Source organism: Lichenostomus cassidix, chromosome 1Aa (genome assembly GCF_008360975.1).
Source record: "Lichenostomus cassidix isolate B80296 chromosome 1Aa, HeHo_3.0, whole genome shotgun sequence".
NCBI classification, from domain to species: Eukaryota; Metazoa; Chordata; class Aves; order Passeriformes; family Meliphagidae; genus Lichenostomus; species Lichenostomus cassidix.
The window spans coordinates 34,607,372-34,633,890 of NC_139480.1; the positions used below are offsets into that span (position 1 = coordinate 34,607,372).

General features: G+C 40.9%; 1 protein-coding gene across 2 annotated transcripts; it reads right to left on the bottom strand.

Annotated features, from left to right (window-relative positions):
* Positions 1 to 4,578: 4,578 nt before the first annotated feature.
* Positions 4,579 to 25,977, bottom strand: TSPAN8 (tetraspanin 8). 2 transcript variants are annotated; one of them, XM_085044929.1, is made up of 10 exons: positions 25,876 to 25,977; positions 22,005 to 22,088; positions 21,681 to 21,879; positions 16,554 to 16,616; positions 13,864 to 13,992; positions 13,163 to 13,237; positions 12,970 to 13,077; positions 11,066 to 11,212; positions 7,434 to 7,517; positions 4,579 to 4,876 (listed from the first exon to the last, which is right to left on the bottom strand). In XM_085044929.1, exons 3-10 carry the CDS (start codon positions 21,738 to 21,740, stop codon positions 4,823 to 4,825), a joined length of 720 nt encoding a protein of 239 aa, XP_084901055.1. In that variant the 5' UTR covers positions 21,741 to 21,879; positions 22,005 to 22,088; positions 25,876 to 25,977; the 3' UTR covers positions 4,579 to 4,822. The 2 variants fall into 2 exon arrangements, with proteins under 2 accessions (XP_084901055.1, XP_084901063.1); XM_085044937.1 differs by lacking the exon at positions 22,005 to 22,088 and having other exon boundaries at positions 25,876 to 25,893.
* Positions 25,978 to 26,519: the final 542 nt, after the last annotated feature.

The following is a 26,519-nucleotide window of genomic DNA, read 5'->3' on the forward strand; positions in this document are numbered from 1 at the left end:
GAAATGTCCAGGCAACTTCACCAGCCTGAATCTTTGAAGGAGTAGGTTTTGGTTCTGGCCTGGAGTGACATTAGGTGTTTGCTCCATAACTGACCTCCCCAAACAACCCAAAGTCAAACATCCCCTCAGCTGAGGATGGCTGAATCCAGTTGAAATCAGCTGAGTTTCTCCCATGCATGAAAATCCTGGGCTAAGCAATTAGGGCAGGTCCTACAGCAGAGCCAAAGAACTGGCTTTTAATTTTGTGGTTTCAATCCTATCTCAAAATTTAAACTGATAACCTTGCATCTTCATTTAAAAATAAACCCTGCTGCCACACTTAATCATGTCTCTAAAAATACTTTGGCCAGATTCACAGTGTCCTGGTGTCCTTTCCAGAGGGAAAGCCAGCTGTTTCACCTCCTCATTTTCATTCTCCAGGCATTCCCAGAGGCTGTACAACTAGCACAGCTGTCTCTTGGTGTACCCTTTGCCTACCAGCTATGCTCTGGTGAGCCCCAGCTTCTCAGAGGCCCTGATAGCCAGCCACATTTGGGGCAGATTTGGACTGATTGAAGAACAGGTTGAATTGGCTTTCAGCATGGCATCCAGGACAAAGGTGGATTGGGGCCAAATTCCCCTCATGCTGAGCTGAGTGCAGCAAATTCTTGGATCTTGATAATATTCAATATATTTTTCTTCCTTTCAAATTGACCTGTCTTGTTTTACTTCACTCTTCTTTCATTTTTTCAAAATCTATTTTTATTAATCTATCTGCCTCTGTCTCTTTATTTATGTTTCCAATAATAAGCTTATTAATGTTCCCTTCATTGTTTCTGACATTGCTTTACTGACTCATATTTTACCATAAATTATAAGTCTTTTTCTATTTGGGCTGCATTTCCCCCCAAATTCAATTTTTTCTGAGAACAACACCTTGCCCCCCAAATCCCTTAAATGATATGACAAATCCTTCTTTGGAGAAATTTTTGACCCAGGCATGATGTCTTATCTGTTGCCATTAAATAGATGTTTGGTTTTGACATGATAAATTACCAGTGTGTTTTAAATAGATTTGGTTTTAAGGTGGAATTCAGCTCCCCTGGGAAAGGCAGGAACTCATTGTCTTTCTTCTTACCACTCTTTTTTATACCATTTAAGACTGTAATGATAAATGCTTTTTCTCCCTTTGCTGTTTTAAAAACTAGGATCTTGGACATATGTCTTTCTTCTGTATGCTTGATTTTATTGGGTAACATTGAGATGAACATAACCTTGGATGAGATGGTCATGAAAAAACCAAAACAACCCTCCACAACACCCCACAAAAGAAAACCCTTATGGTTTTATTGTTCTGTCAAGGATTTATTGTCAAATTCCATTTCAGAAGTTCCAGACATCCATCGTGCTGAAAAAAAGTGTTTGTGGGCTCAGAAAAATGTCCCATTGCTATTTTGAGTCAGTTGCTAACTATAAATGTCCTTTGATAAGAATACCGAGAGGACTTCATGAAGGAATGGTGCTGGGATCTCTGTTACAGCCTTGTGCACACCAGATGAATCTTATCCTGCCAGCCCAGAGAGAAGGCAGAGCTCATTTCCTAGCAGGCTGGATTATGACTGACCAAAAATGTCAATGAATCAATGAATCAGTGCACCTTCATGGAATATTATACTAATGCTCTTTCAGTACTTATAATGTTTTTAACAAGTTCAGTATTGTAAGGTGGGATTCATTCACTCCAATTTCATCTACTTGCAATGAAAATCACTCACTTAACCTCTTTGGACATCTTTTTTAGAATGAGATGGCTCAAATCCTAGACATCTTTATTTCTCTTCATTGATTATGGGGAGAATTGATTACAGGGAGAGTTCAAACTGGCTAGTTCAAGCTAGCTCACATATAGCAGAGGGGATGAACCAGATGGTCTTTAAAGGTACTTTCCAATACAAACCATTTCATAATTCTATGATATTTCTACTCCATTGTTTTGCATGTGGCCAGATGAATCTTACCCAGGCAGATTTCTTTTTGTTTCATGCTTAGCATTTTGTTGTTTCCATTGAAAAAATGAGGTAGAAAACTTCAGGAGGCTACAGAATATTAGAAGCAAATAAGTTTTGCAACATCAAAGGCAATGGGCATGTTTTAGTGGCAAACCCACTTCAGCAGCAAGTGGATATTATTCTGAAAAACTTCATTGGTTCAATCTCATTTAAATAGTCATGGTAGCATATAATCATAATACTTTAGTTTTATTCTGTAGAGCTTTAGGGAATAGAGAAAAATTGCCTAAATAAACAGAGGAACTCTCCACCTTTGCTCCAGTTAAAACTCTTGTGTTTCAAAACTCTTCCTCACTGAAGACAACATTTTGATGATTTTAATGTTTTAATATCAACAGTTTAAACTTTTAAAAAGAAGTATAATGCATCATACATCATTATTTTGATGCAAGCAAAGGATATATTCAGGACTATATAAAAAAGCAGGCAGTAGACAACCAAAAGTTAGGTGTATTAACACCTTGGTTTTATGCATCTGGATCCCCCAGAGCAGAATACATGACGACTGGTGTCTGAGCCAGAGCACCCTGTCAATCTCATGTCAATGCTCATTACAAATCCATAGCAGTAATACTCAAGTTTACAGCTGCCTGAAGTTGACTCCTTCTGGCAGCAAGGGTGAGCAGTAATTTCCCCTTCATGTCCATCCATCAGTTATCCACAGCTCTAAGACCCCTCTCTATAAGAGACTCTCTGGTCCTTCATTCAAATAGAACAGTCTTTCTAATGAGAAGAAGAAGGAAGAAGAAGATGCAATTCTCTCTCCACGTTGCCCTTGCATTCCAAATTTTTTCTGTAGCAATAATCCAGGACTCCAGCTGCCATACCATGATCTGTGTGATTCCAGCTCAGCTCCCAGGACTTCAGATCATGGATAAGATATGCATAGAAAAAAAACACTCTGGGGAGGAGGAGGAACTAGAAGCCAGCATTTCTTTTTCCAGTTAGTACAGCTGGGTTATGGAGTCATGGTTTTTCTCTGGTCCAGCAAAGTTTGAACTCTTCTGGCACAGCTTCTGAGGTTCAGCAGGGGGAAGGACAAGTGCCAGAACTGTGTGGTAGCTAGATGACTTTCCTGGGAGACACATGAATTACTAAAAGTAGGGATCACTGCTTGGCCTAACGTTGTGAGTGCTAGGAAGGGGTGGGGGATGGGACAGGAACATCTTCTGGTTGAGTTTTAGAAGAAACTGATTGCTGCAGATGAATTTTACCTGAACCCAGCTCTGCTGGAACAAGGCATGGACAAAGATGTCTGCTCAAGAAAACTTTTAATGCATTTGTAAGCAACAGCTGCATTGCTCTGTCAAGATGGGAGCAGTCAAGGTGTGCTGAGACAGTCAAGGGCACCTGAGGGGTCTTAAACTAGAGGAGCATAGTACATGGTTTTCTCTTAAGAGCAACTGTCTGAGGTGTTTAAAGCTGCCCCTAATGTGAAGATGGGGGTCCAGCAGCGCTGATGATATCAGCTAATCCCAACACACAGCAGGGAGGCCATCAGCCTGCTGTGTAAAACCTCAGCAGGTCCCTGTGGGTATCATTAGACATCTTTGTACCTCAGAAATCTTGTCCCTGATGCCATTTTCTTTCTGTTAGAGGGCAACCTAGACCAGCAGCTCCCTGGGGTGGGACCACATGGGCTCCACTGGAGTGGCAAGGCAGAGCCTGGCCCATCCCTTCATCCCTGTCAGGAGTGGGGCAGCGCAGGGCACCAAGGGCAGCCCCAGCCCTTGGTATCATGCACTTCCTGGGGAAGGGCTGAGGCCACACCAGGACACAGGGGTGGGCCCATCTTGGTGGGACTCCATGGCCAAGCAGAGAAGCTGGAGACCATCCCTGCTGTGACATTGGTGGAGCAGGGGCTGACTGGCCCAGGAGGCTGACATAGTGTCCTTGTCATAAGCAGTGTGGGGTGAACTCCAGGGAGCTAGCCAGGGACAGTCAGGGCTGTCAGTGCCTCAGGGCCCAAACACTTGCATGCACTGGTAAGTCCAAAGGCAGGCAGGCTTTATATGGCTGCTGCTGTGCTGCCAGCCATGCCCTGTGCTGGGTCACCCACTTGCCTTAGCTGCTCTGGGCAAAGCCTGACCTGTGTGGTTCTGTGTATGCCTTGCTGCCACATGGGCTTGGGTCTCACCGCTGAGGCTTATTTGCTAAACACATGCCACTAAATTCAGCTCATTTATGCAACCTAAGCATCGTTTGGAGCATCTCAGCTGCCAGGATACTGATTTAAACATCTCTGAAAGGAAATATGGCTTTCCAGTTTGGACGCAAGTTAGTCCCTGCCCTTTTCACAAGTAACAAAACCCTGACCATATCAAGTGTCAGACTGACCCACCACTCTCTAAATGAAAATACTCTGCTCCACAAGCAGAGCTGCCCAGGGGCCTGAGTTCCCTGGAGCAGTCAGCCACTGCATGATGGTTTGCAGCTCTTTATGGTAACACTCATGAGGGCACACCACACAGTGAACTCGGACGCTCAACATGACGTAACTGCTGTCTTCAGACAAAATAAACACTTCAGAAACATAAACAAATATGTTTATTGCAAATAAAAAATCATATTCACATCACTAAGTCTTATGAAGTATTAATAGGTTATTTTGCAAGTTGTGAAGCATCCATGTGCACAAGGGCTGCCGTTTTCATCAGAACATCTACCTGGGACATGCATGTATTTATCTGAATGTGACAAGCCAAATCTATCTAGCCTTCTATCTAGAAAGGTTTTGATTTGACTGGTGACATCATTCTGACACTTCCACAGTTTCATTTTCCTTGGATCTGGCAGTAGAGGCTCATAGAAAACACCAAACCAAGAATCTGGAAAACAAAGACATTTCTGGTATTACTTGGCAGTTCCTGGAAATGCCAGGATACAACTGACACACAATGGGAATATTTTGTTTGCAAATATCTTGGATTTACATGCAGGCTAAATCTACTATACAGAAGATTTTTTTTCCAATGTGGCTCTTAAAGAACTTGACTCCAGAATAGAGACATTTTAATGAAATCAATATGTACCACAGGTAAGACTACAGACACCATGGAGAAGTTTCGTTTGTTTAAAAGATGGATTGCCTCTGTGGATGGGGAACCCTGTAGCTCTAGGTGTTTCAAATGCAGTTGTTAGCTGTAATGGAGCAGAAGTAACTGAGAAGTTCAAGAAATTTGGACAAAAAATCAGCATTTTATTTTCTAATAAAGTTACAGGAACATTCACTATGTATTCTAAGAGTTGTTTCCCTTTGAGATCTCTCTTCCACTGTCACTCTCTTTTGTGCAACCATATATGTGAAGTGTATGTATACATGTATACACATACATGTGTATACTGCACATAGGTACAGTACACATCTATACATATACCTCACCATTTGCATTGCAAATGATCATGCAACAAGTACTTTATATTCACCAGTAATGGACTTGGGATAGAAACAATAGTGAGTTCACTGAATAAGCTGTTACTTGAAATAGAAAATTCAGTAGAGTCACCTTCTATGGTGGGCAGTACTGGGTAAAATTCCATGACCTATGACAGAAAGCTGGTGAGATCAGAAGATCAGAAAGCTTCCTTCTGGATTTAAAATTAACCAGTCTATGAAGGTGTTCCACAAAAGTGGAAAGCACCCAACTGACACCTTTGAAGCCATGAAGACTGGCATATTCTATTTACTTAAGGAATAGACAGAGAAGAGCACATGTAACACAGCCAGCTAAGTACAACTAAGACAAAGGGATGGACTCACAGCTGGAATAAACTGACAGGGTTTCCCTGACAGACCATACCCACATTTGCACTTGTGCCCAAATGAAACTAGGCCCTTCTTATCTGTGTCATTTTCACTACTAGGGTGAGCTGAAAGCAGTAACAGCCCGCAAGTGGCATAATGAAGCAGGCAGAGGGGAATAGCACTTCTTTTTATCTCAGATTTCCTAGAGCAGAGTGGTGGTTAAGCATGTGGCCTTTGACTTGCAACTGCCTGAGTTAATATGAAAAGGCTAAATGTTCATCTAGTGTAAATTGCCATCTGACAATTTGTGCTATCTGAGTCTCATATTGTTTATTCATGTTGTTTTCTAATCCTTTTGTGATTGGCAGTGGCAGCCACCATAGAAAATGCCAGCTGGAGAACAGGAAAGAATGATGGCCAATGAACTAAAGGCTACAACTCACATAACTGCAATAACTAGAGCAAAGTGACTTATAAATTGCCTTAGGGATACAGATGCAATTTTACACTTCTATTATATTTTAAGGCCTTATAACATTGGTGTATTTCAGCTATTTTCCCCACAAAGTAAACATATGTGTGAGACCTGACCCCCCAAATATAGCTCCTAAAATACCATAAAGCCTCTGCTGAGTAAGAAGTTGGTGGCCTGTCCTCTTCCAGTGCTGCAGCTACATAATTCTTCCCCACTTACTACTATTTTCCTGGAAATACAGTTTTGAGTTGGGGCTCTTGCTCACTCTTCTACCACGAGGAGCAATCCTCTGCCAATGATGTTAAGTAGTTTTAGCTTTGAATAACAGAATGAACTTTCCACAGAAATCTTTGTCGTTTCTGTTTTCCCCTCAAACATCCACTGGTGGAGGAAAACCAAGGAGGAAGAGTGAAAAGAAAAAAAGTGACTGAAGAAATCAACATTATGAAATCCCCTCTTTATCATTTTCTCCCAATCAAATCCCAATCAAGTAGCTGATTGGATAGTCTCACTTCTTTTCATCCTCTCTTCAGAGAAAATCTTGCCATGTTTTTCTTCAGGGTAGGGTGAGGAAGTTAAAATAAACAGTTCACATACTCTGTGGTTTTTTTACACACAGGAATATATGGAATATCACAGGTGTGCACTCAGACACATTCATGCATCATCTTGACCCTTAAAGTTTTAATGCCTCAGAATTACAATTTTGTACCACAACTTCTCAATGATAAGAATATGTACTTTAGGGGCTAAGTTTTCTTAGGAGATGACTTTTTCCTCAAGCAGAGATGAGAAAGAGGAGGAAAAGTCTGGCTATTCTGCCTCATGTCTTCTAGTGCTTTTTATCCACACACCCCTCTTTACATATAGCTCACTTTCAGGGCACAGCCTGGCTTCAGGACTGTCAATTTTTTTGAAGAAAATGTCCCATGTGATATATGTGACTTACACAGGCAGCAGGGTGGTCTGACCCCACCTGAAGTTTGCAGCTCAGCAGCCATATACTGGTTATAGGAAATAACAGTAAGGTTATAGCTAAGGTGAGAGGTGGTTTTCCCTTGTCTATTAATTGAGCAAGCCATGTGTTTTAATCCCATTCCAAATGTATTTCCAAGTAGAACATATTGCTTGTCAGCTACTAAATATTTTAAGTGTACACTGGTACCTCAACAACAGCCAGTCCAAAGGCGATCCCCATAATTATGATCAGATGGTCTTGAAGGTATTTAACAATCACTTCTCCACAAGTCTGAAAAATAAAACAAAATTACTAATTATATGTAAGCAATATTATCCTATGGTTCTATAGGAATGCATCTTCTAAAACAACTCAAACTCTCTCTTAAAACTCTTTACTATAGAAAGGCTATTTGAATTTACTCTGGCTTGCTGCTAATGAAAAACACAGCTATGTGTACCTTATGCTCTGTGAAGGATAGCTAGTCACCTTCCCAAACAAGAAGATTCAGTTGCTGACCATAAAAATGTGCCATTTCAAAGGATGGCCTAAAGCTGTAATGCCTAATGTTTGCATGATTTTCAGTTAACAAGGAAAGAAGTGTTTGCTCTTACTTTCACTTGATGATCATTCACTACAAGGAAAGAGCCAGAGCAGCCATGACCAGATCTGAAAGGGATCTTCACTTTCCCACCAATCTAATCTTTGGATTTGAAACTTCAAGGTTTATTATAAGAGTCAGGATTTACTAAAAATCTTTGGTTATAAAACCTAGCTTAAAAATTAATTTTGTCAAATGTTTGGTAGTTAGGCTGGGGCTGGAAGGAAGTAAGTGATCAGCATGGCTTCGTGAGGGGAAAGTCCTGCTTGTTGAACTTGATTTCCTGCTATGACAGGGTAACCCACCTAGTTATCTTGGAAATCCAGTAGGTTGTTAATCTTTTTGAACTTCAGCAAAGATTTTGGTGCTGTCTGTCACAGTATCCTTCTGGACAAAATGTCCAGCATACAGCTAAATAACCATCTTATGCCATGGATGAGCAACTGACTCATGGGTCAGACACAAAGAGTTATAGTGAGTGGGGTAACATCAGACTGGTGTCTGGTTTGTAGTGGGATTCTGCAGGGCTCTATTCTTTTCATGGAGGGTCCAATTCTTTTCATGCAGGGTCCAATTCTTTTCAACAAGTTCCTTAACAACTTGGATGCAGGACTTGAAGGAATACTAAGTAAGTTTGCCAACGACACTAAATTAGGAGAAGCTGTTGACTCCCCTGAGGCAGAGAGGCCCCAGAGAGATAGCTCAACAAATCAGAGATGGGCAATCACCAATCATATGAAGTTTAGCAAGGTCAGGTGCTAGACTTTGCAACCCTAGTTATTTTGGGGTTAAATTGGGAAATAAGAGGCTGGAGAGCAGTGCCACAGAAAGGGACCTGGGGGTCCTGGTCGTGGGAAAAGTTGAACAGGAGTCAGCAGTGCCCTGAGAGCCAAGAGGGACAACCCTGTCCTGGGGGCATCAGGCACAGCATCACCAGCTGGGCAAGGGATTGTTCTGCTCTGCTCTGCACTGGGGCAGCCTCACCTCAAGGGCTGTGTGCAGTTTTGGATGCCACAATATAAGAAAGCTATAAAGCTATTAGAGAGTGTCCAAAGGAGGGCCATGAGGATGGTGAAGGACCTTGAGGGGCAGCTGTATGAGTAGCACCTGAAGTTACTTGATCTCTTCAGCCTGGAGGAGACTGAGGGGAGACCTCATTGTGTCTTCAACATCCTCCTGAGAGGAAGCCGAGGGGCAGGTACTGATCTCTTCACTCTCATGACCAGTGACAGGACTCGAGGAAATTTCATGAAGCTGAGTCAACCCCAACACAAAACCACCCAAAAAAAAAAAAACCAAAAAAAAAAAAAAACCCAACAACCCCCAAAAAAACAAAAACCACCCCCCAACCCCACCCCAACCAACAAAAAACAAAACACACACAAAACAAACCCACCCAAACCCAAACCCAACCCCCCAACCCAAACCCCCCCCAAACCCCAAAACAAAACCCACCCCCCCCCACCACCCAAACCCAAACACCCCCACAAAAACCCCAAACACCCAACCAAAACCCCACAAGGGGAGGTTTAGGTTGGATGACAAGAAAGCGTTCTTCACTCAGAGGGTGTTGGGGCACTGGAACAGGCTCCCCAGGGAAGTGGTCAGAGCACCAAACCTGTCAGAGTTCATGTTCTGACAATGCTCTCATGCATACGCTGTGAGTCTTGAGGTATCCTGTGCAAGGCCAGGAATTGGACTCAATGATCCTGATGGGTCCCTTCCAACTCAACTTATTCTATGATTCTACAACTGAAGTTCTGTGCAGAGCTACTCTCCTTTTGAATATATGCATACATCTGTTCTTACAGTGACTACATCTTCTCCAGGCACTGACAGTACTCCTTCTGAAAACTGGAGGGAAAGCCAAGTACAGTTTAAATCCATCAAAATTACATTACTATTACAACACTACAACTGTCTTCCTCCCAAATATGTTTATTCACCATATCTCCTCTCCCACAATAAACATATGGGTCTTCTCCTTCTAGTTCTTCTAAAAAACTCTCATTTAAGCTGACTCATAACTGCACTGAATTTCAAATCTTTTTTCCCATATTAGAAGAGTTTGATGTCTCTACTAGCATCTCACCATGATGCCATGAAATCTGTGTGTTCATATGAGCGATTTCTTGCACCTGCAGTAATTTCACAGATGGCTTCTCATGTGTCCTTTGAGGGCTTGCCTGAGGCCAAAAAAACATTAAAGTGTGGCCAAAACAGCCTCTTGGTATACATCATATTTCCAGATTGGGTTCTGGCATCCTCTACTTAACCAGACAGTTTCTTTGCTTTAAAATAGTATTTACTTCTGTGGGACTACATGGGGAGGAAATTACTGCTCAGGCAGGACCTGACTAAGGAGCTGTGCATTTAGAGAAGTATACAACCAGAATGGACATTTGATAAAATCTTCTTGATACTAGATGCACACTGGCAAACTTTGCACCACCAGCATTCTAAATCTTCAATTACTTTTTGCTCTTCAATTATTTTGTGCATTTCTTTTATCATCTTTTTTCATGTCAATAGAATCCACATGTCCTCATAAGGAAAAAGACAAACAAATTAATTGAGATCTCTACTGTCTACTAGACAGTACTCTACTGAGTGTGCTTTCTTGTTGCCTTATATTTTTGCCTTATTATTATATTAATCGTTATAAGATTGTCAAAGGGCTGTAGTTGCAAGAAATCACTCTTTGAGTATTCCACCATGAATCCTACAATATGTAAGGTTTCTTTCCAGCAGATCCTGTGAAATGAGTGTGGGTTTTTTATTAAAGGATTATAAAACCCCAAAGGTCTTGCATGTAATATGTTTGATTTTCAATATACATTAGCAGTTTGAAAGTCTCTAAGTCAACATGTCTACTACCACAGTAAGTCTGGGTGGGAACATAACTTTCTGAGAGAGGAATGCGAGCCAAAGGGTAGCTGGTGTGCAGCTCTGACTCAGAGGAATACCCTGACCCCAAAGTCATAATAGTTTCACCAATAGTAACTGTGTAGGTTGCTAGGGGCCTAAGCTGAAGGCATCTCAGAAAGACGAAGGAGCAGAGTTATGAACAGTAATTTCTTAACAGATGGCACAGGGGTCATTCTGGCTAACGAAGAGAAAGCAAAACTTTGCCTTTTGAGAAAGATACAGAACTGTTGACTATGCCAGTGACCAAAGATAACCTTGGGTTGAAACTTGGCTTTTTGGAAAGGAGAGTGGAACATTACATTTTTCTCACCCTTTTATAGACGTATCTTCCTTCATACAAGGTGCAGAGGTCTGATGATGATGGGTTGACTTGTTCACACTGACAGATTTTTAAGGAAGGGTCTTTAATATTGTCTCCCCAGTCAATAGTTCCATTCAGCAATCCACAGCATTGGTTCTGCAAGAAAGGAGTAAATGAGGAGAAGAGTTAAAAAAGAGGTGATTTTCAGTTTGAAGAGAATAGGTGAGGGAGCTGAGAGGAACAACAAAGAACAAATTTTACTTCATCTTTTTCCATGTGGAAGTTGCCCCAAATTGGTATGTTTCAAACACTATTTACATTTCCATATCACTTATAAGAATGTAAGTGCACAAGTTTTTTGGGTTTTGGGGTTTTGTTTTTTTTGAAATTATAAAAAAACCAAAACCAAAACCAAACCAAACAAACAAACAAAAAAAACCAAACAAGAGAGAGAGATAGGGAAAAAAAGACCAGCTTTTCAGTATAAAGTGCTCAAAAATATTAACATAGTATAAAGCTAGTAATTATCATTGCCAGAATGAAACTGGAATACTGGGTACAGTATTTTTTGAGAATCAAGTCTTCTTTCTGTATGTTATACTTGCAGAAGGTAAGTTTCCAGCTCCAGTAACATCCACATTTCACATCTTGAAAAGCCAGGCTGGAAATGTAAAATTCACACACATAAAACTGAAATCTAGAAAAATAACCACTTTGAATGATGGTTATCCCTTTAAATTAGAAATGGACTGAGGAGACGAGGCTCCATTTGGGGTTTGTGAAACCTAAACCAGGTGCAGTTTCACTTCATGTTCCACTTTATTCAGGCCACTAAAGCTCAGGGGTGCAGATTTGGGTTTGAGGTCCTCCCTCTATTAAAAAGCAGCTGGAAATGTTCACATGATTTTGTACAAAAGAAAAGGCTATGGGACATAATATAGCAGTCCTGGTACATTTAAAAATTAATGCAGTAATTATGGGATTTTTCATTTTGCTCATCTCTCCAGAGAGCTGCTTGTTATATCAGAAGAAATAAGCTGTCTCAGAAGCAGTGGACAAGGCTGAAGGTGGAATGGGGAAGAAGAGGTGGAAGTAACATAAGACACCTAAATATTGTTTCTTGTTTTATTTTCTTTCAAAAAGCAGTTAAAGTTAAAGAATTAATTCTTTAATAAAGTTAAAGAATTAACTTTAAGTCTCTCCATCAAAGTCATCACCCATTAGGGACTGAAAAAACAGAACAGCAGGCATTCTATCAATGTACAGACCCAGGTACCTGTGGGAGGGGAAGCCCTGTATGATTCAAGGGTATTTTCTGAGTGATACTCAGGAGCAAGCTGGCACTAAGTATCCATCATCTGGGGTCTTGATGGTGGGGGGAGCCAAGAAAAGTTTAAGTACAATAAAAACAAACTATCATATTTTCTTCGCCCTCCTCACACAGTAAAGTATGGCATTTCATGACTTCAAAGCAATAGGACATTACAAATTAAATACACTCCTGATGTCTTCTTCATCCTTGGGGTAATCTTTCCTTAAAACTACTGGAGAGTTCTTATTTGGGATATGGTGAAGGATCAATGTTCCTTCAGAGGGGAAAGCTGTAACAAAGGACCATGAAGTCTTCTCGTGAAAGAGCTTAGCTGTCAGTCTCACATGTGCTTTGTCCTTGCTTCACTGCTCTTTTAGACAACACTATTGCACAAAGAAATCATTACAGAAAGACCATGTCCTGTCAAGAGAACAGAAGCCCCTTCTGCGGTGTTTTAGCTTGCCTTTAAGTCAGACCCTTCCCCATCCCCAGGGAATGAAATTCAAATCTACGACAAAGTAGGCATAAAACGAAGAGGAGACAAATGCCAGAAATTAAACAGATAGCAACAACCCCTGCATTTTTTTAACTGTTTAATTACCTTTTTCTCAAACTTCTGGAACTTCTCCTGAAACGCTTTATGTTCTCCTGTAGTGCTTTGCAATGCAGCCACACTTTTCTTTAGAGTCTGGGTAATGGATGCTTCTGTCTGTATATTAAAATATATAATTAATTTTTTTGGGAGAAACAAAAGTGTATGAAGACATGGATGAAAACATAGACTAATACTGTACCTGAGATTTGTACACAGCTCCTAAAATACCTCCTGTGACCTGAAGAATCAGGATCAGAAGCAGTCCAATAAAAAACTAGGAAGAAACAAAAGGTGTAGAAAACATTACTTTTGCCCAAGGTGATATAATTTCTTCTAAGTTAACATTTATCTTTCATGTGCTTGAATAACCATACAGGTAGAATTAAGTTCCAGTCAGAGCTGCTCCAATTATTTCTTCTTTGACAATGAGAAAAACTAGCGCTCAAGACAGAGCGTGCTCGGCTGGTGATCAAAACAAGGCACACACCAGAACAGTGGCAAGAGAACAGTGTGTAGGTGAGAGCTGGGCAGGAGGACATGGAGGACATTTAGGTGGACCAGCAAAGAGAGCAACTGGCACTTTATGTAATTAAACAGGGTAGGTAATGGGGCAAGGTTAATGAAGGGAACTTTGATGATGGATGAATGGAAAAAAAGCTAATGACATGCTCAGGTTTCTCTGGACCCTGTCTTCTTGCTGATGAGACCAACCATCATTTTTACCACAACAGAATTCAGAAGGGGCTCCAACTCAAGGTAAGCAATGAAAACACATGATGACAATCATGCTTTTGGTTAAACTAAGAGGTTCCCATCCTCATTTGATACTGCTTGCAAGGACTTTATCCATCAAATGTAGCTGTGGCCTGTTAAAGGTAGGCAAATGTTTTTCTTTCCTACCAACATCAGCATGCACCGGCTCTCCTTTACAGCACCACAACACCCCAGGAATCCAAGGACCATAATGATGGCGCCCACGGCTATGAGTAGATCAACTCCTGCAAACAGGCTGCTGTCTATCTCCAGGTCCTGAAAAGAGAGGGGAAAAAAATCATTCAGCTACAAAAAGGTCCTCCTAAAAACATCTGTAGCCCCCAAAACAAGATAATTACTTTTTAACTGATAAATATATGGATTAGTAACTGTGGAGAAATTCTGATCCATAAATAAACAAAGCTCTAATGCTCCCTTCTCAAATGTTTTGGGGGACAGCTTTGTAAAACCTGGTTTTTTTACAACCTTTATTTCTGTGCAAGATGAAAGTCACCTTTACAGAGTAAATGAGTAAATAAATGTCTTCTGTCTTTAAAGTGGCTTTGAGTTGGTTTTCAGTCAATGAATCTTTGCTTTTTACTTGATTATCTCAAAACCTCTCCTACGTTAACCAAATGTTAAAGAAACGAAATCTCTGTTTGTCATTAGTAGGCCAGGAACATACTCTGTGACTGTTCCTGAGAGAACACTTCTCAGAGCGATGCTGGATATATTAGAGAAATAGTTGGATGTATTTTCCACAGCAGCTTTCTTTTTTTTCTTTTGTTTCTTTTTTCCCGAGGCTTGATCTCAAATATTACCCTCAGAGATGAGAACTTTATTTTGATGTGCGGGACATTCAACTAAACAATTCATATACCTCAATATTATTAAATATCAAATTATTCAGTTCCCACTGGACTGACTAAGGCCAAAGGCCAAAACAGAGAAAAGTGTTCAAAGAATATTTTCCAGGGTGACTGGTGCCAAGATTAGCAAAAATGTCTGGAAGTTGTCACATTCATCTTCTGATGGAAATTGCAAAGGTATATAGACAAGCATAATTTGAAGAATGTGTTGTTCTTTCCCTTTCCAAGTTGGACTGAACCTCCTGTTATTTATTCTTAGAAAGCTCTATTCATCTACATCCAAATCCTTATGGTCTGCTCAATTATTACTGAGGCGAAACATACATTGGTTTTGAATGGGAACTTTGCCTGCCTGGAGGCAAAAATGTGAGAAAATGCTTTTAATTTTGGTCCTGACTCTTAATTCATAGGTTTTTGGGGAGTACTAAGTGTTGCTTCAGGAAAGCAGTTTGCCACACATTTAAATATTCTTTTTTGAATAGGAAAGCTCTCAAAAAATACGATATGGTAGCTGTTGTGGTTTTCCAAGCTCCATTGGATCATTGGAGCCATCATACTAGAAACTCTCAACTATCAAGTATGGGAGTTTTATCTTCTAGTAAGATGTTGATTGAGAAGTGAAAGTTGTGATTCTTCCTCTTTCCCAGAAGAGAATGGCAGAGCTCTCCACCATGACCTAATTTACCCGATGACACGGTGTCATCTGGAACCGAGTTCTCTTGCATCCATGCTCTGCCAGACATGAGACATCTGGGACTGGCTGAGGAAAACAGTGTCATCAGCCAAATGGCAGAAAATATACAAAGCTATCTTCTTATCTCCACCATCTTTTTAGTTCCAAGTGGGAAAATACTGACTTAAAATATTATTGCTCTTAACTGACAGACTGTGCTAGAGCAGCAGGGGAGTTACATGAAGAACTGCAACTCAATCTATACTAAAGGCTCAGTCGGAAAGCTGCAGACATATGCTGCCATGCCACACCTAGCCATTTTTTCACTTTTGTGGCCCAAAAGTCTTTTTGAAAATAGAAGAATGCAAATCAAGCTTTCAAATTAATTTGCATTTCTATGGCCCGAATTCATATGAAGAAATATACTGCTTAAACCTTAAGATTCAGTGCCATTGGGTACACACTGGGCAAAAGGGCCTAGAGGGCCATAGAGTCTTTGCAACAGGAGCAGCCTTTGCTGCACGTCTGCAAGATTGAGAGCTCCTCAAAACTGTATTTTCCCTAGCTTTGCAGAAAACAAAAGTTGTAAGATCCAAAGTAATTTAATAACCCATACAAAAATCCAAGAGGGGAACTCAGGGACTTTCTTCTACCCTCCAGGAGGACTGTCAGGACATTTTAATCCTGTATTTTTGGGTATCTAAAACTCTTTCTCCAGAAATATGAGGGGAAAATGATATGGTGTTTTCAAGGAGCTGTTGGAAATTGAAGGGAAAAATCCTTTCTCCCTATCAAAGTTGCAGTTACGAGGGAAATAAGAATTGTGTTATTGAAGATAGTAAGAAAGATAAAAATATTCCAAACAAACATACGGAGTAACCATAGGCAAAGATATGACTATACTATTCCAATAGGGAAAAACATTGAAAAGTCTATGAGCTGCATGGCTCCTCATTATTCTCTCTAACACCGAAATCATTAGCAAAACCACAATTATTTTTCATTAAAGGAGAGAGACACATTTGCAAACAGAAATCTGTGTTTATCTGCATGAAACTACATTAATAACACTAGCAGACACTTCTCATTCTCCTGTATGTCTGCTTGTATCAATCACTTTATCTGACTACCTACACCATGATGTTTAATCTTAACGTCATAAAATGCACCCTCTTCACCCACACAAACCACCTCAACAAAAACATAGTGAATTTGAGGAATTGAAGATGGGAAATTAAAGTATATGCAGTAGTTTCCACATTTTACATGGTGCTGGTATGACTGCATGTATTTACCTTCTGAAGATCTTTGCTAACACGTATCCATATAGAAACTCCCAAAATAATGGAACCACACACCTGCGGGAGAAAATAAAGACAATTTAGAAAGGTCAGCAACTTTTTTACTAACAGCCAGTATCCAAATTGCACAAGATGCTGTCCAAACTTCTGAAATCACTTGTTTGGCAAAGCAAAAGAAACATGAATTGCTGGAGCAGAGAATATTGATTCATTTCCAGGAAAATTCATCAGTGTAGTTAAATCTTCAGGTATGCACCAAATCCCTGATGTTTCCACCTCAGAGGACTTTGCATTTTCGTGATGATTTATACATGTGGTTGGGAAGCACACAGAAATTCTGTCAGATGAGAGAGGAGTATAAATTGCTATTGTGTGTATAAAACCTGTAAATGTTGTTTCTAGATTTATTCAGGACACGTATCTGGAGACATTCTCCACGGTAAAGCTACCAGGAAAAGTTCTAAATAAAGTCATTCTGCTGGTTCAAATGCAGCAATATCTGGCCATCCCCAATCCTTTGAACAGTCCTCATAAAATGCCTATAGTAATTGTTTCCATTATATTTTTACAGAAAACAGCCAACTACAGCTTGGTCTTATACATGTGAATGTAAGACCAAGACAACTTGCCTTAAGATATTGAAGTCAGGGAAGATAAATCCCAGGTCTAGATACATTCCTTCATCCCTAGTTGTGTTCCTATTTCATTGATCATCGAGGTACTGTTCCCCAGTGTGCCAGTCACTCTATTCCTAATCTTGCTCCTGATGATTTTTACACAGAATTTCTCTTTATCAAGTGTTGGACACAGGTAATCAAGAGGCTATTCAGGCATAAGGATTGTGCCTACTGAGATGACTGATAAAAAACAGACATCACTGAGAACCAAGGACAAGTCAGATTTAGAATTATCTCCCTGTCTGCCATTAATACGCAAGTCATAAACAGCCCTGATGTGTTGCTATGAATTTCCCATGAAGACTTGGACTATTCATAACCTTTTGAAATTAAAATAGTTATTTTCACATGGTTTAGGTATTTTTTCTTTACAAATTCTTTCCCCACAGAAGATTTCACATAATATTCAGCATCAAAGACATTAATGACCTTAGCAGATTATTGAATATGGAACAGAGCCAGCACTCAGACGTGAGTAGCACACATCTTCCTGCTCTAAGTAGATCTCCTGTAAGTACATTTTAAACATGAAAAGGAAAGTTGTACAATCAATGACAACTATAACATGTTATCAAATTTAACTAGAATTTCCCACTGAAACCTTTTGAATCCTGCTGGATTTGCCAAGAAACTGATGGTGTCATATGACTCTACATATTGGTCTTGCTCAGCAGCACTGTAGGAGTGATGTGGCTGTTCACGAGATAACATGGGCTTGCTAATGTGAAAATTGCTTCTATTGCTACAAATCCAAACAGAGTTTGTCACACTGTCTGTTTTGTTACATAGGACCTCCCATAAAAATACAGCTTAGTAGTAGAAGCAAATGTAGCTAAATGTACAGGAACTTATCAATCAGATGGGAATGATACAGTATGGGAATGCTGAAAATTACATTTTTAATGGACCAGTGTTTTCCAATGGAATAAAATGAGCTTCTTTGAAAATGTCCTCAGCCATTTCCCCAAAACTAGATGGCTATAGTATTTTTGCCTTAACACGTGACAGAACCAGTGATCTTATCTCAGTCTCATAAAATGAACGGCAACAGGACTCCTGTCCTCAAATTTGGTTGGTCCTTCTCAAGCTTTCAATTTTAGTGTGATGAAGAAATAGAGCCTAGTTAGTTAAATCAACATCACCTCAGATGAGCCTGATGCAGTTCAGAACCAACAGGATATTAAGACTGCACTTCTCATACACACAAATAGAAAATTCATGGGTAATTTCCTCCACTGGCACACCCTTTTTAAACATTGAGTTCAAGGGTATTAGGAGGAACTTTTACAAAGTTGTTTCTATTCAGGAAAACACTGGCTGGTACACTTCCTTGAAACACATGAAATTGCAGCTCTAGGAAGGTTCTACAGAGAATGGGGTTGATGGCTCAACAAACCTGCCAAGCTTGTGTTGCTACTTCAGGAATTGAGATGCTCACATTAAGGTTCAGGGAAGACTACTTTGTTTGTAGATGGGACTGCAAGTGTGGTATTAACAACTATTCAAAGATGCTCTGTCACTAATCATGTTGCCTTGAACTAGCATCAGACACCAGTGAAAAAGTCAGTCAGTACTCAGTGTAAAAAAGGTAATTCTACAATTTTGCATGATGCGGAGTAGCAGAATTGACACAATGAGGACAGCAGGTCAGACTGGATATCCTGCAAACTCTGAAGAAGGGAAACAGGAAAAATCTGACATATGTGTCAGGTTTAATGGACAAAACTAAAAAGAATTAACTTAAGGACTTAACTTGTGAGTTAGAAACTCCATAGAGGCACCCAGTTCCAAATCACAGGTCTTCAAAAGCCCATAGTCAGTTATTTTTCACCAAACTGGGAAGATGCAAAAGGCTATTGATGTGGTGGAGCCCAGCATGGGGTTTGTGGGGCTGAAGATTCCTGGGGGACGCATGTCATGTAATGAAGCCATAGTCACTTTGCAGAGCTACCTTACACTATTCCAGGGCTTACATACCTCGTGCAATGCTGCAAGAGCTGCTTAGAAAAAGGTGTCAGAAGGCTGAGGCACCCATTCCTGAGTCTTCTAGGAGGGGACACTCCCAGAGAGATTGCAAAGGGTGTAAAATGAAAGAATGCCAGATAAATTTCCAACTGTTGTTCTTATCTATTAAGGTTAAAGTCACCTTCATTTCTGATATCAGTAATTTTCCACTTTGTGCACTAGAGAAAGCAGCTGCCTTGTGCAATAGAGAAAGCACCTGTGGGATGAGTGTCTGTAAAGTCATCTCTGTTCCCTCTACCTTACTATCGCAATTTAATGTTTCCAGGAATTAGAAACAGGAATGTGATCAAAAAAATTTAGTTTTGTTATATTTCTGTCAGCCCATACATCTGTTCTTCCCAATCTTGACCATGCTAAACTAAACACCTTCCTAAAAATATTTAACTATAGCTGCATTCCTCTCCTTCTCTGTTTCGTTCTTCCCTATCTTAATAATGTTAAACACTTTCCCTTAAAATAGTTAACTACAGTTGCATTCCTCTCCTTCTCTGTTCCATCCAGGCAGTCACATGCACAGCGAATGCACTCAGCATTTTCTTCTTCAGAATTCAGTACAGGTTTTCCAATTTTGGTATAAAGATAGGAAGTTTGTTTCACAGATGCTTGTTTCAAGACTCCTCCAGGACTGCACTCCTTTTTTTTTCCCCTAGGAAATCCATATTATCACTGGAGGCATAGGACATTATTCCAATGTTTGTTCTAGAGGCAGTTTGGAGCTTTTAAAATGGTGGTCTGAGACATTTGCCCATGTTTTAGCTTACAGTAAATACAGATGAATGTGAAGAGTTGTGCTGGTTTTGGCTGCGGTAGAGTTAACTTTCTTCACAGTGGCTGGTATGGGGCTCTGTTTTGGATTCTTGCTAGCCATAGGGTTGATAAAATATAGAGAACATTTTGCTATTGCTGAGCAAGGCTTACACTAAGTTTTCCTTTCAAACTGCCACTCAGGTGAGGAGACTGAGCGTACACGGGAGGTTGGGAGGAGACACACCCTGGACAGGTGACCCCAACTGACCAAAGTGATATTCCAGACCATTTGGCACCATGCTCAGTAAATAAAGCTGGGAGGAAGAAGAAGGAAGGTGGGGGACATTTGGAGTGATGGCATTTGTGTTCCCAAGTAAACATTTCACATGATGAGGCCCTGCCCTCCTGGAGCTAGCTGAACACCTGCCTGCCCATGGGAAGCAGGGAATTAATTCCTTGTTTTGCTTTGCTTGCGTGCATGGCTTTTGCTTTCCCCATTAAACTGTCTTTATGTCAACTCATGAGTTTTCCAGCTTTTATGCCTCCATTTCTCTCCCCAGTCCTGCTGGTGGGGGAGTGTCTGCCTGGCACTTGGTTGCTGGCTGGGGTCAAACCACAACAACAGGAAAAACTTTCTGAGGGACAGGAACTCAAATTCAGAAACTGATGGATTCTTGTAAGTGCTATTGAATAAAAACTTCAACACTAATGTCAAAAATCTTCAATCTGCCTTGACAGAAGTGAAGGAAGAAACTGGGGGAGACAGTCCAAAGCATCACTGGTCTGTCAGGAATTTCTTTGTGAGGTCTATAAGCAATCAAAGAATTTGGGCTAGCCACAAATTTTCCAAGGCTACTGTTTGTGGTCCCTTTTGAATGGTATCACCTTTTCACTTGAAAAAATTCTTGAGGCAAAGCCCATAATGTGGCTAGTAGTTCCGCTTCTGGTTTCAGTGAACCCCTGGTGAACCTGACAAATCTCTGTCAGGAAACCTGAGAGTGAGGCTGAACCATGAGAGAAATGTTCTTTAACTCAAACCTTTCCAGAGCTTCCAGGACCTGAAATTCTTGCAACCCAGCTGAGATGTGATAAATAGACAAATACGGTTCAAATAACACCCAGAAACCTGCCTGCTGTGCTGTGCCTGTATTGGCCTTGGTACAGCTATGGCAGTACTGCCAGCTTATACATTCTCACAAACTTTTACTATCCACCATCAGAAATTAATTATGCACTCAATGTAAAGCAAAGAATCACAAAGAAGGATATGAAAACTGTTTATCAATTAGGAGACTAAAAATTCAAGTTGTAATTTCATTCTCAGGATCTTGCACGCAAACAGCAGCAATAAAAGGAAGAGAACTGTGCACTGTTATTGGAGAATCTGCTATCTTCTGACTGAGATAAGCAATGTCTCTTGACATGAGGGACACAAGATGAGCAGGGAGACAGAGCTGTCGTTTATCTACTTTTGGATGCAGAGGGAAAGGTGTTTAGATAGAAAAAGACAAAGGGAAGGGCAAAAGTTAAATATATTCTCCCCTCCCTGATTTAGAATCGTACTCTGGTTCCACTTAGGCTCTATTTTCTTTACAATTCCTTTAACTACAGCATTCAGATAATGGGGAACACATTTCATACATCACTAATAACAGTTTAAACACTAACTTACCCAAAATAAAAAGTTGAAGATGAACATGGAGTACTTCATGCAGCTGCTTACACCCGCCATCTTCAACAAGCTGAGACAAAAACGAGCACTGCAAAAGAAGCTTTCCTAAAGGTTTGACCTTGATATAAATGTCAATCTTGTGTGTTCAGAAAAGAAGAAGCCTTCCCCCAAACCACGTCAAATACACTGTGCTCTGCTACTGAAAGCAAAAATTATGACCAAGTCATCCACAATGACTTAAATAGTTGCTCTACCACAGGTAAATATTAACCAAGCATTGGGAAAGCACTACCAGCTGTTATCACCAAGCCTCCAGGCTCTTACCGTGTCTTGTGATTTGTACTTCTCTGTAATCCTATTACTTGTCCTACGCCTCAAAAGTAAATAATGAAGCAAAAGCGGTAGTTTCTAGAGAAAGAGAAGTGAACACAAAAATATTTTACAGACCTACTTTTAAAAGGAGGTTGAAATGAAGGCATTTCTTAATGCTTCGTGTTACAGAGTTTACTCTTTCACTGCCAGCATTCAGTTGTGCTTTCACTCCCACTTCAGATGTTCTACCGGCATAAAGGGATGAGTCTACTTTATCCTAGCAGAGGAGGGGTAAGGAATCTGCTAACATTTTCTCCCTCTGAGTATCTACTTCAGATCCTTTTCTTCTTCCTTACCAAGTCAGGACCCCAGGAACCTGAGCATTGTGTTGCACAAAACATCCTACTGTGCATGTTTCCAGAAGTATTGTGAATGCCAGCACAGTAATCCTAGTTCTGGCATTAGATGCAGGATACCTCTCAGCAATAGGAACTAGACTCATTCCAGAAAGCAAGGCAATAAGCTTATTTCATTAGTTTTGGGTTTTGTCGTGTTTGGTTTTTTGTGTCACTCCAACTAGGAATCCTGAGGGAAAAATAAAGGTATTACTGCTGTCATTTTTCTATCAGCCTGTTTTCTGAAGAAGCCACATACAGCAGTACTTGCAGGAATGATGGTCAGACACAGGTTTCTCTGAGTCTGTCATAAAGAAAAAGCTTTAATTTTGGAGGTGGACACACTGTGAGAGATTAAGGACACACTGGTCTGAACTGATTTATGAAGTCCCAAACCCAGTTTACAGTCTTCAATGTCAATTCCTGTTCCTCAGTTCTGCTCTCTGTATTTGAAGAAAATGGGTAATGTTAGTATGTAAGACACCTGTAGATGATGACAAAAAGATGTTACTTAGAATCTGGCTTATGTAGGATCCACAAAAAAACCCCGAGTTCTCTACATTTGTAACAACTCCCTCTAACTGCTCTCTTAAATACCTTTTAATGAAAGTGTGATGTTGTAATGTCTCCATTCCCTTTCACTGATTATATTTAAACAGACAATCTTTCCCATTTTCAAGGGTGGATCTATACCTGCCTCTGACTTTCTGTGCTCCTTTTTGGAGTAATACTCCTAGTTATAACTCTAGGATGTCAACTGTCTGACTACCTTATTTCACAATATTCACCCTAAATCTGAGAATGTTCCTAAAAATAACTGTGCTCATGAAATACAGATTTTGTAAGGACTGGGAGAAACAACTGTGGTATGGTTTAGATCTAACACACTCCACAAATAAGTAAATTGAGAAATGTGGGTGTCTTTATGGAGGGGTGCCATAACCACAGATGAATCACTAGAAAAGTTTAAACAGCCATATAAAAATGCATGAAAAGGACCATGAAGGGTAGTAAAGGAATCACAGACGATACAGGATTTGAAAAGATAAGTCTGCAATCAGACCATACAATTGCAGTAAACTAAGTTTATTGCAAGTAGACTTTGGAAATGGCATTATGTACAAAAAACTACACTGCTGTGAATCTTCACACAGAGTAGATACTGATTGAGCTGTAGCACTGTTGTCTGTGAGATTCTTAGCCCAGGCATTCAATCAGAGATGTCTGAAGGAAAATGTGCTGGGGCAACAGGAAGCAAGCATAAGCATTCACACTAGCTCTTCAAAAAAGGCCAGTGTGCCAGGACCTTTAACATGCAAATGCCCAGAAGTTCTGGTGTCTCTTGGTTTTGGTGCGTTTTTTTGGTTTGTTTTTTTTGGGGGGGGGAGTGGTTTCTTGGCATAGGTTGGGGTTTGGGGTTTCTTGTTTGTTTGTTGGTTGGGTTTGGTTTTTTGTTTGTTTGTTGGCTGGGTTTGGTTTTTTGTTTGTTTGTTGTTTTTTCGTTTTTTAATAAGCCTATTGAAGATAACCACAAGCAAATTCTGCTAAGATCCCTGTTTACAACACACAGCTGCTGAATAGAACTCAGTATGTATCTGACTTTGCTACAATTCCTACATGTTTCACATCTATATTTAATGGTATCTAAAGTAAAAATATGTCATCTAAGTTTAGAAGCAAACAAGCAGTTTCCAATAAGTGACAGATTTTCAGCTTAAATCTTTCGTATGATTGTCTATTTCTTATTTCCTGGCTACATAGTACTTTTTTGTGTCTTGGAGAAGGGAAAGGCTACAATTATGGCACAAATCACATTCTTAGCTGTACCTACAAGAACAAAGGTCATGCAGATAATTGCAGAGGCTTATAAATCACAGGAATTGCATGAGAAATTTTGCTGCTATTTGTCTGCATATGAAAGTGCTTCCTCTACCCCCCAACTAACTAGTTAGATGATCAGCTACACCCTACCAATAACAAAGCCTGTGCCACAAACTGCTCAAAAGCTTTACCCAGGAAAGGATTTGTAAAAACCCATTAACATACTGCTCCTCCTTACAGATTAGAAGAGGAGGGTTACCAATGAAGAGCCTGGGTGCAGCACAGGGCGGAAGCCTCTGACGCAACACACACAGTTCTCTCCACAACAGGGAAGCTCTAACAATAATGTGCTCACACAAGAAACCGGAAAGGGAGAGGCTTGTTTTGGAAAAAAAAAAAAAAAAAAGCCAGTACATCTATAATGTGCCTGGAGTAAAGCATCTCCCCTTTGACACATCTCAAGAAGCTGCAGTTGGTTTTATAATGCTTTGCAACCTCCATTTCCTCTTGTTAGGTGCCTCCACAAGTCAGGCTGTGACCAAAGCCCCATATCAGATGATTCACTCCACAGCCAGTCATACATTCAGGTCCAGACTTGAAAAACTGATTTGTCCTGGGTAGCAGTAAAGTCCTTGAATGGTGGGATGTGAATAGTGGAGAATAGTTTTTTTGCCATTAGAATTTCTGCTCAGTTCAGTGATAAATGCACAACAGAGAAGACAGGAAAAAACTATATTCAGAGGGGAGCTTGAAGCTTCAAAGAGATCAGTAGACCTCAGGAGCTGCTGAATCAGTAGAGTCAGTTTATATAAGGTGTGCAGAGATAGATTTCAGGCTGCCACTGCATCTGCCTTTCAGCCAAAGGGACAATTCACCTCCTGCAAATTCACTTGTTGCTCTGAGGTCTCTACTCAATACAAGTTTCTGCATTTCCTGATTTAATTCCTGTCTAAATGAAAGTAAAAATTGTAAGAGCTTTTTCATGCTTTCACAGTAAGTTGCTTACCCATGATGCCTGGTGAAGCAAATGTTGAGTGCCATTAGCCTTGACAGCATTTTAACACTCACCTGCATGGGGAACGCTGCTCAATGAAGGCATGTTTGCAGTACAAACACTTCCAGACCAGCACAAAATTTTAGTATCTGTTCTTGTCCTTGACTGCATTTGCAATACAAGGTCTGACTAAGCTTGCCCTTAGGCCACTGCAACTCATGTTTTGGGTTACAACCTTAGCAAGCAGATCTTATTGCAATAATAGCTTGCAATACTTCAGTTGTAAAAATGAAGAATACACCTATGTCTGACTCTTAGAAAAATGCTACAGTGTCCTAAGAGAACTTGTTTTTCCTATGTGGCACTGCAATGTCAGCTGAGTTCATACTCAGATCCCACAGCCAAACAATTACAAGATCCCTTGCCCTCATTTTAAACTCTTTTGATTTAAGCCTTGAGATGAAGGATGAGAGTGGAAAGCAGGACAAAAATATACCCCAGAACTCCAAAGGCTTAATAAAACGCAGAAGTATTGCAGTATTGCATTTAATCTAGTGTCTTACACCATTTTCATGACTCTGAGTAGCTGACTTGTGGTTTACAATACTGTGAGAGACCAAACTGATCTTTACTTGTGCCTCAATATGTGTTATATATGAGGTGAAACAATTACCTTCGAGTCTGTATACGTGCTGGCAGCTCTGTTCCCGGGGAGCCTGGCCTGGCAGCGATCAAGAGAGAAGAAGCTCCCACTGCCGCTCGGCAGGCAACCTCCCCTCACGGGTGGCTCAGATCCCCGGATGCCCGGGAAAAAACGCGCGGCAAGGCACGCTAACGGAGGGCCAAGCACAGAAAAGCAGCTAACTGCGACACGACGGGAGCTATTTTCTTTGGGTTTCTTGGAGGGAGCGGGGACTCGCCTGGAGGGTCAGCTCTGCCCTCCTCGCCCCCTTCGCATTTTCCTCCCTGTGGTGCTGCTCCTTCCCTGGCTGTCCTGTCTGCCCGTGTCTTGCCCTGCTTCGCTGCTTGCCCGAGGCCGCTCCGTCGCCGCGGCAACCTCGTGCTCGCTGTTTCCCCGACGGAGTCACCGCCGCCTGTACCTTGCCTGCACCCAGCCCGGAGCCACCGCCGCCTGCACCCTGCCTGCACCCAGCCCGGAGCCACCGCCGCCTGCACCCTGCCTGTACCTTGCCTGCACCCAGCCCGGAGCCGCCGCCTGCAGCCACCGTGCTCCGACCCTGAGTGCCTCGAGTCCTGTTGCTGCTCTTCGCCCACGGCAGGCACACGCAGGTGCTCCTGTTCGAAATCGCGCCCAGC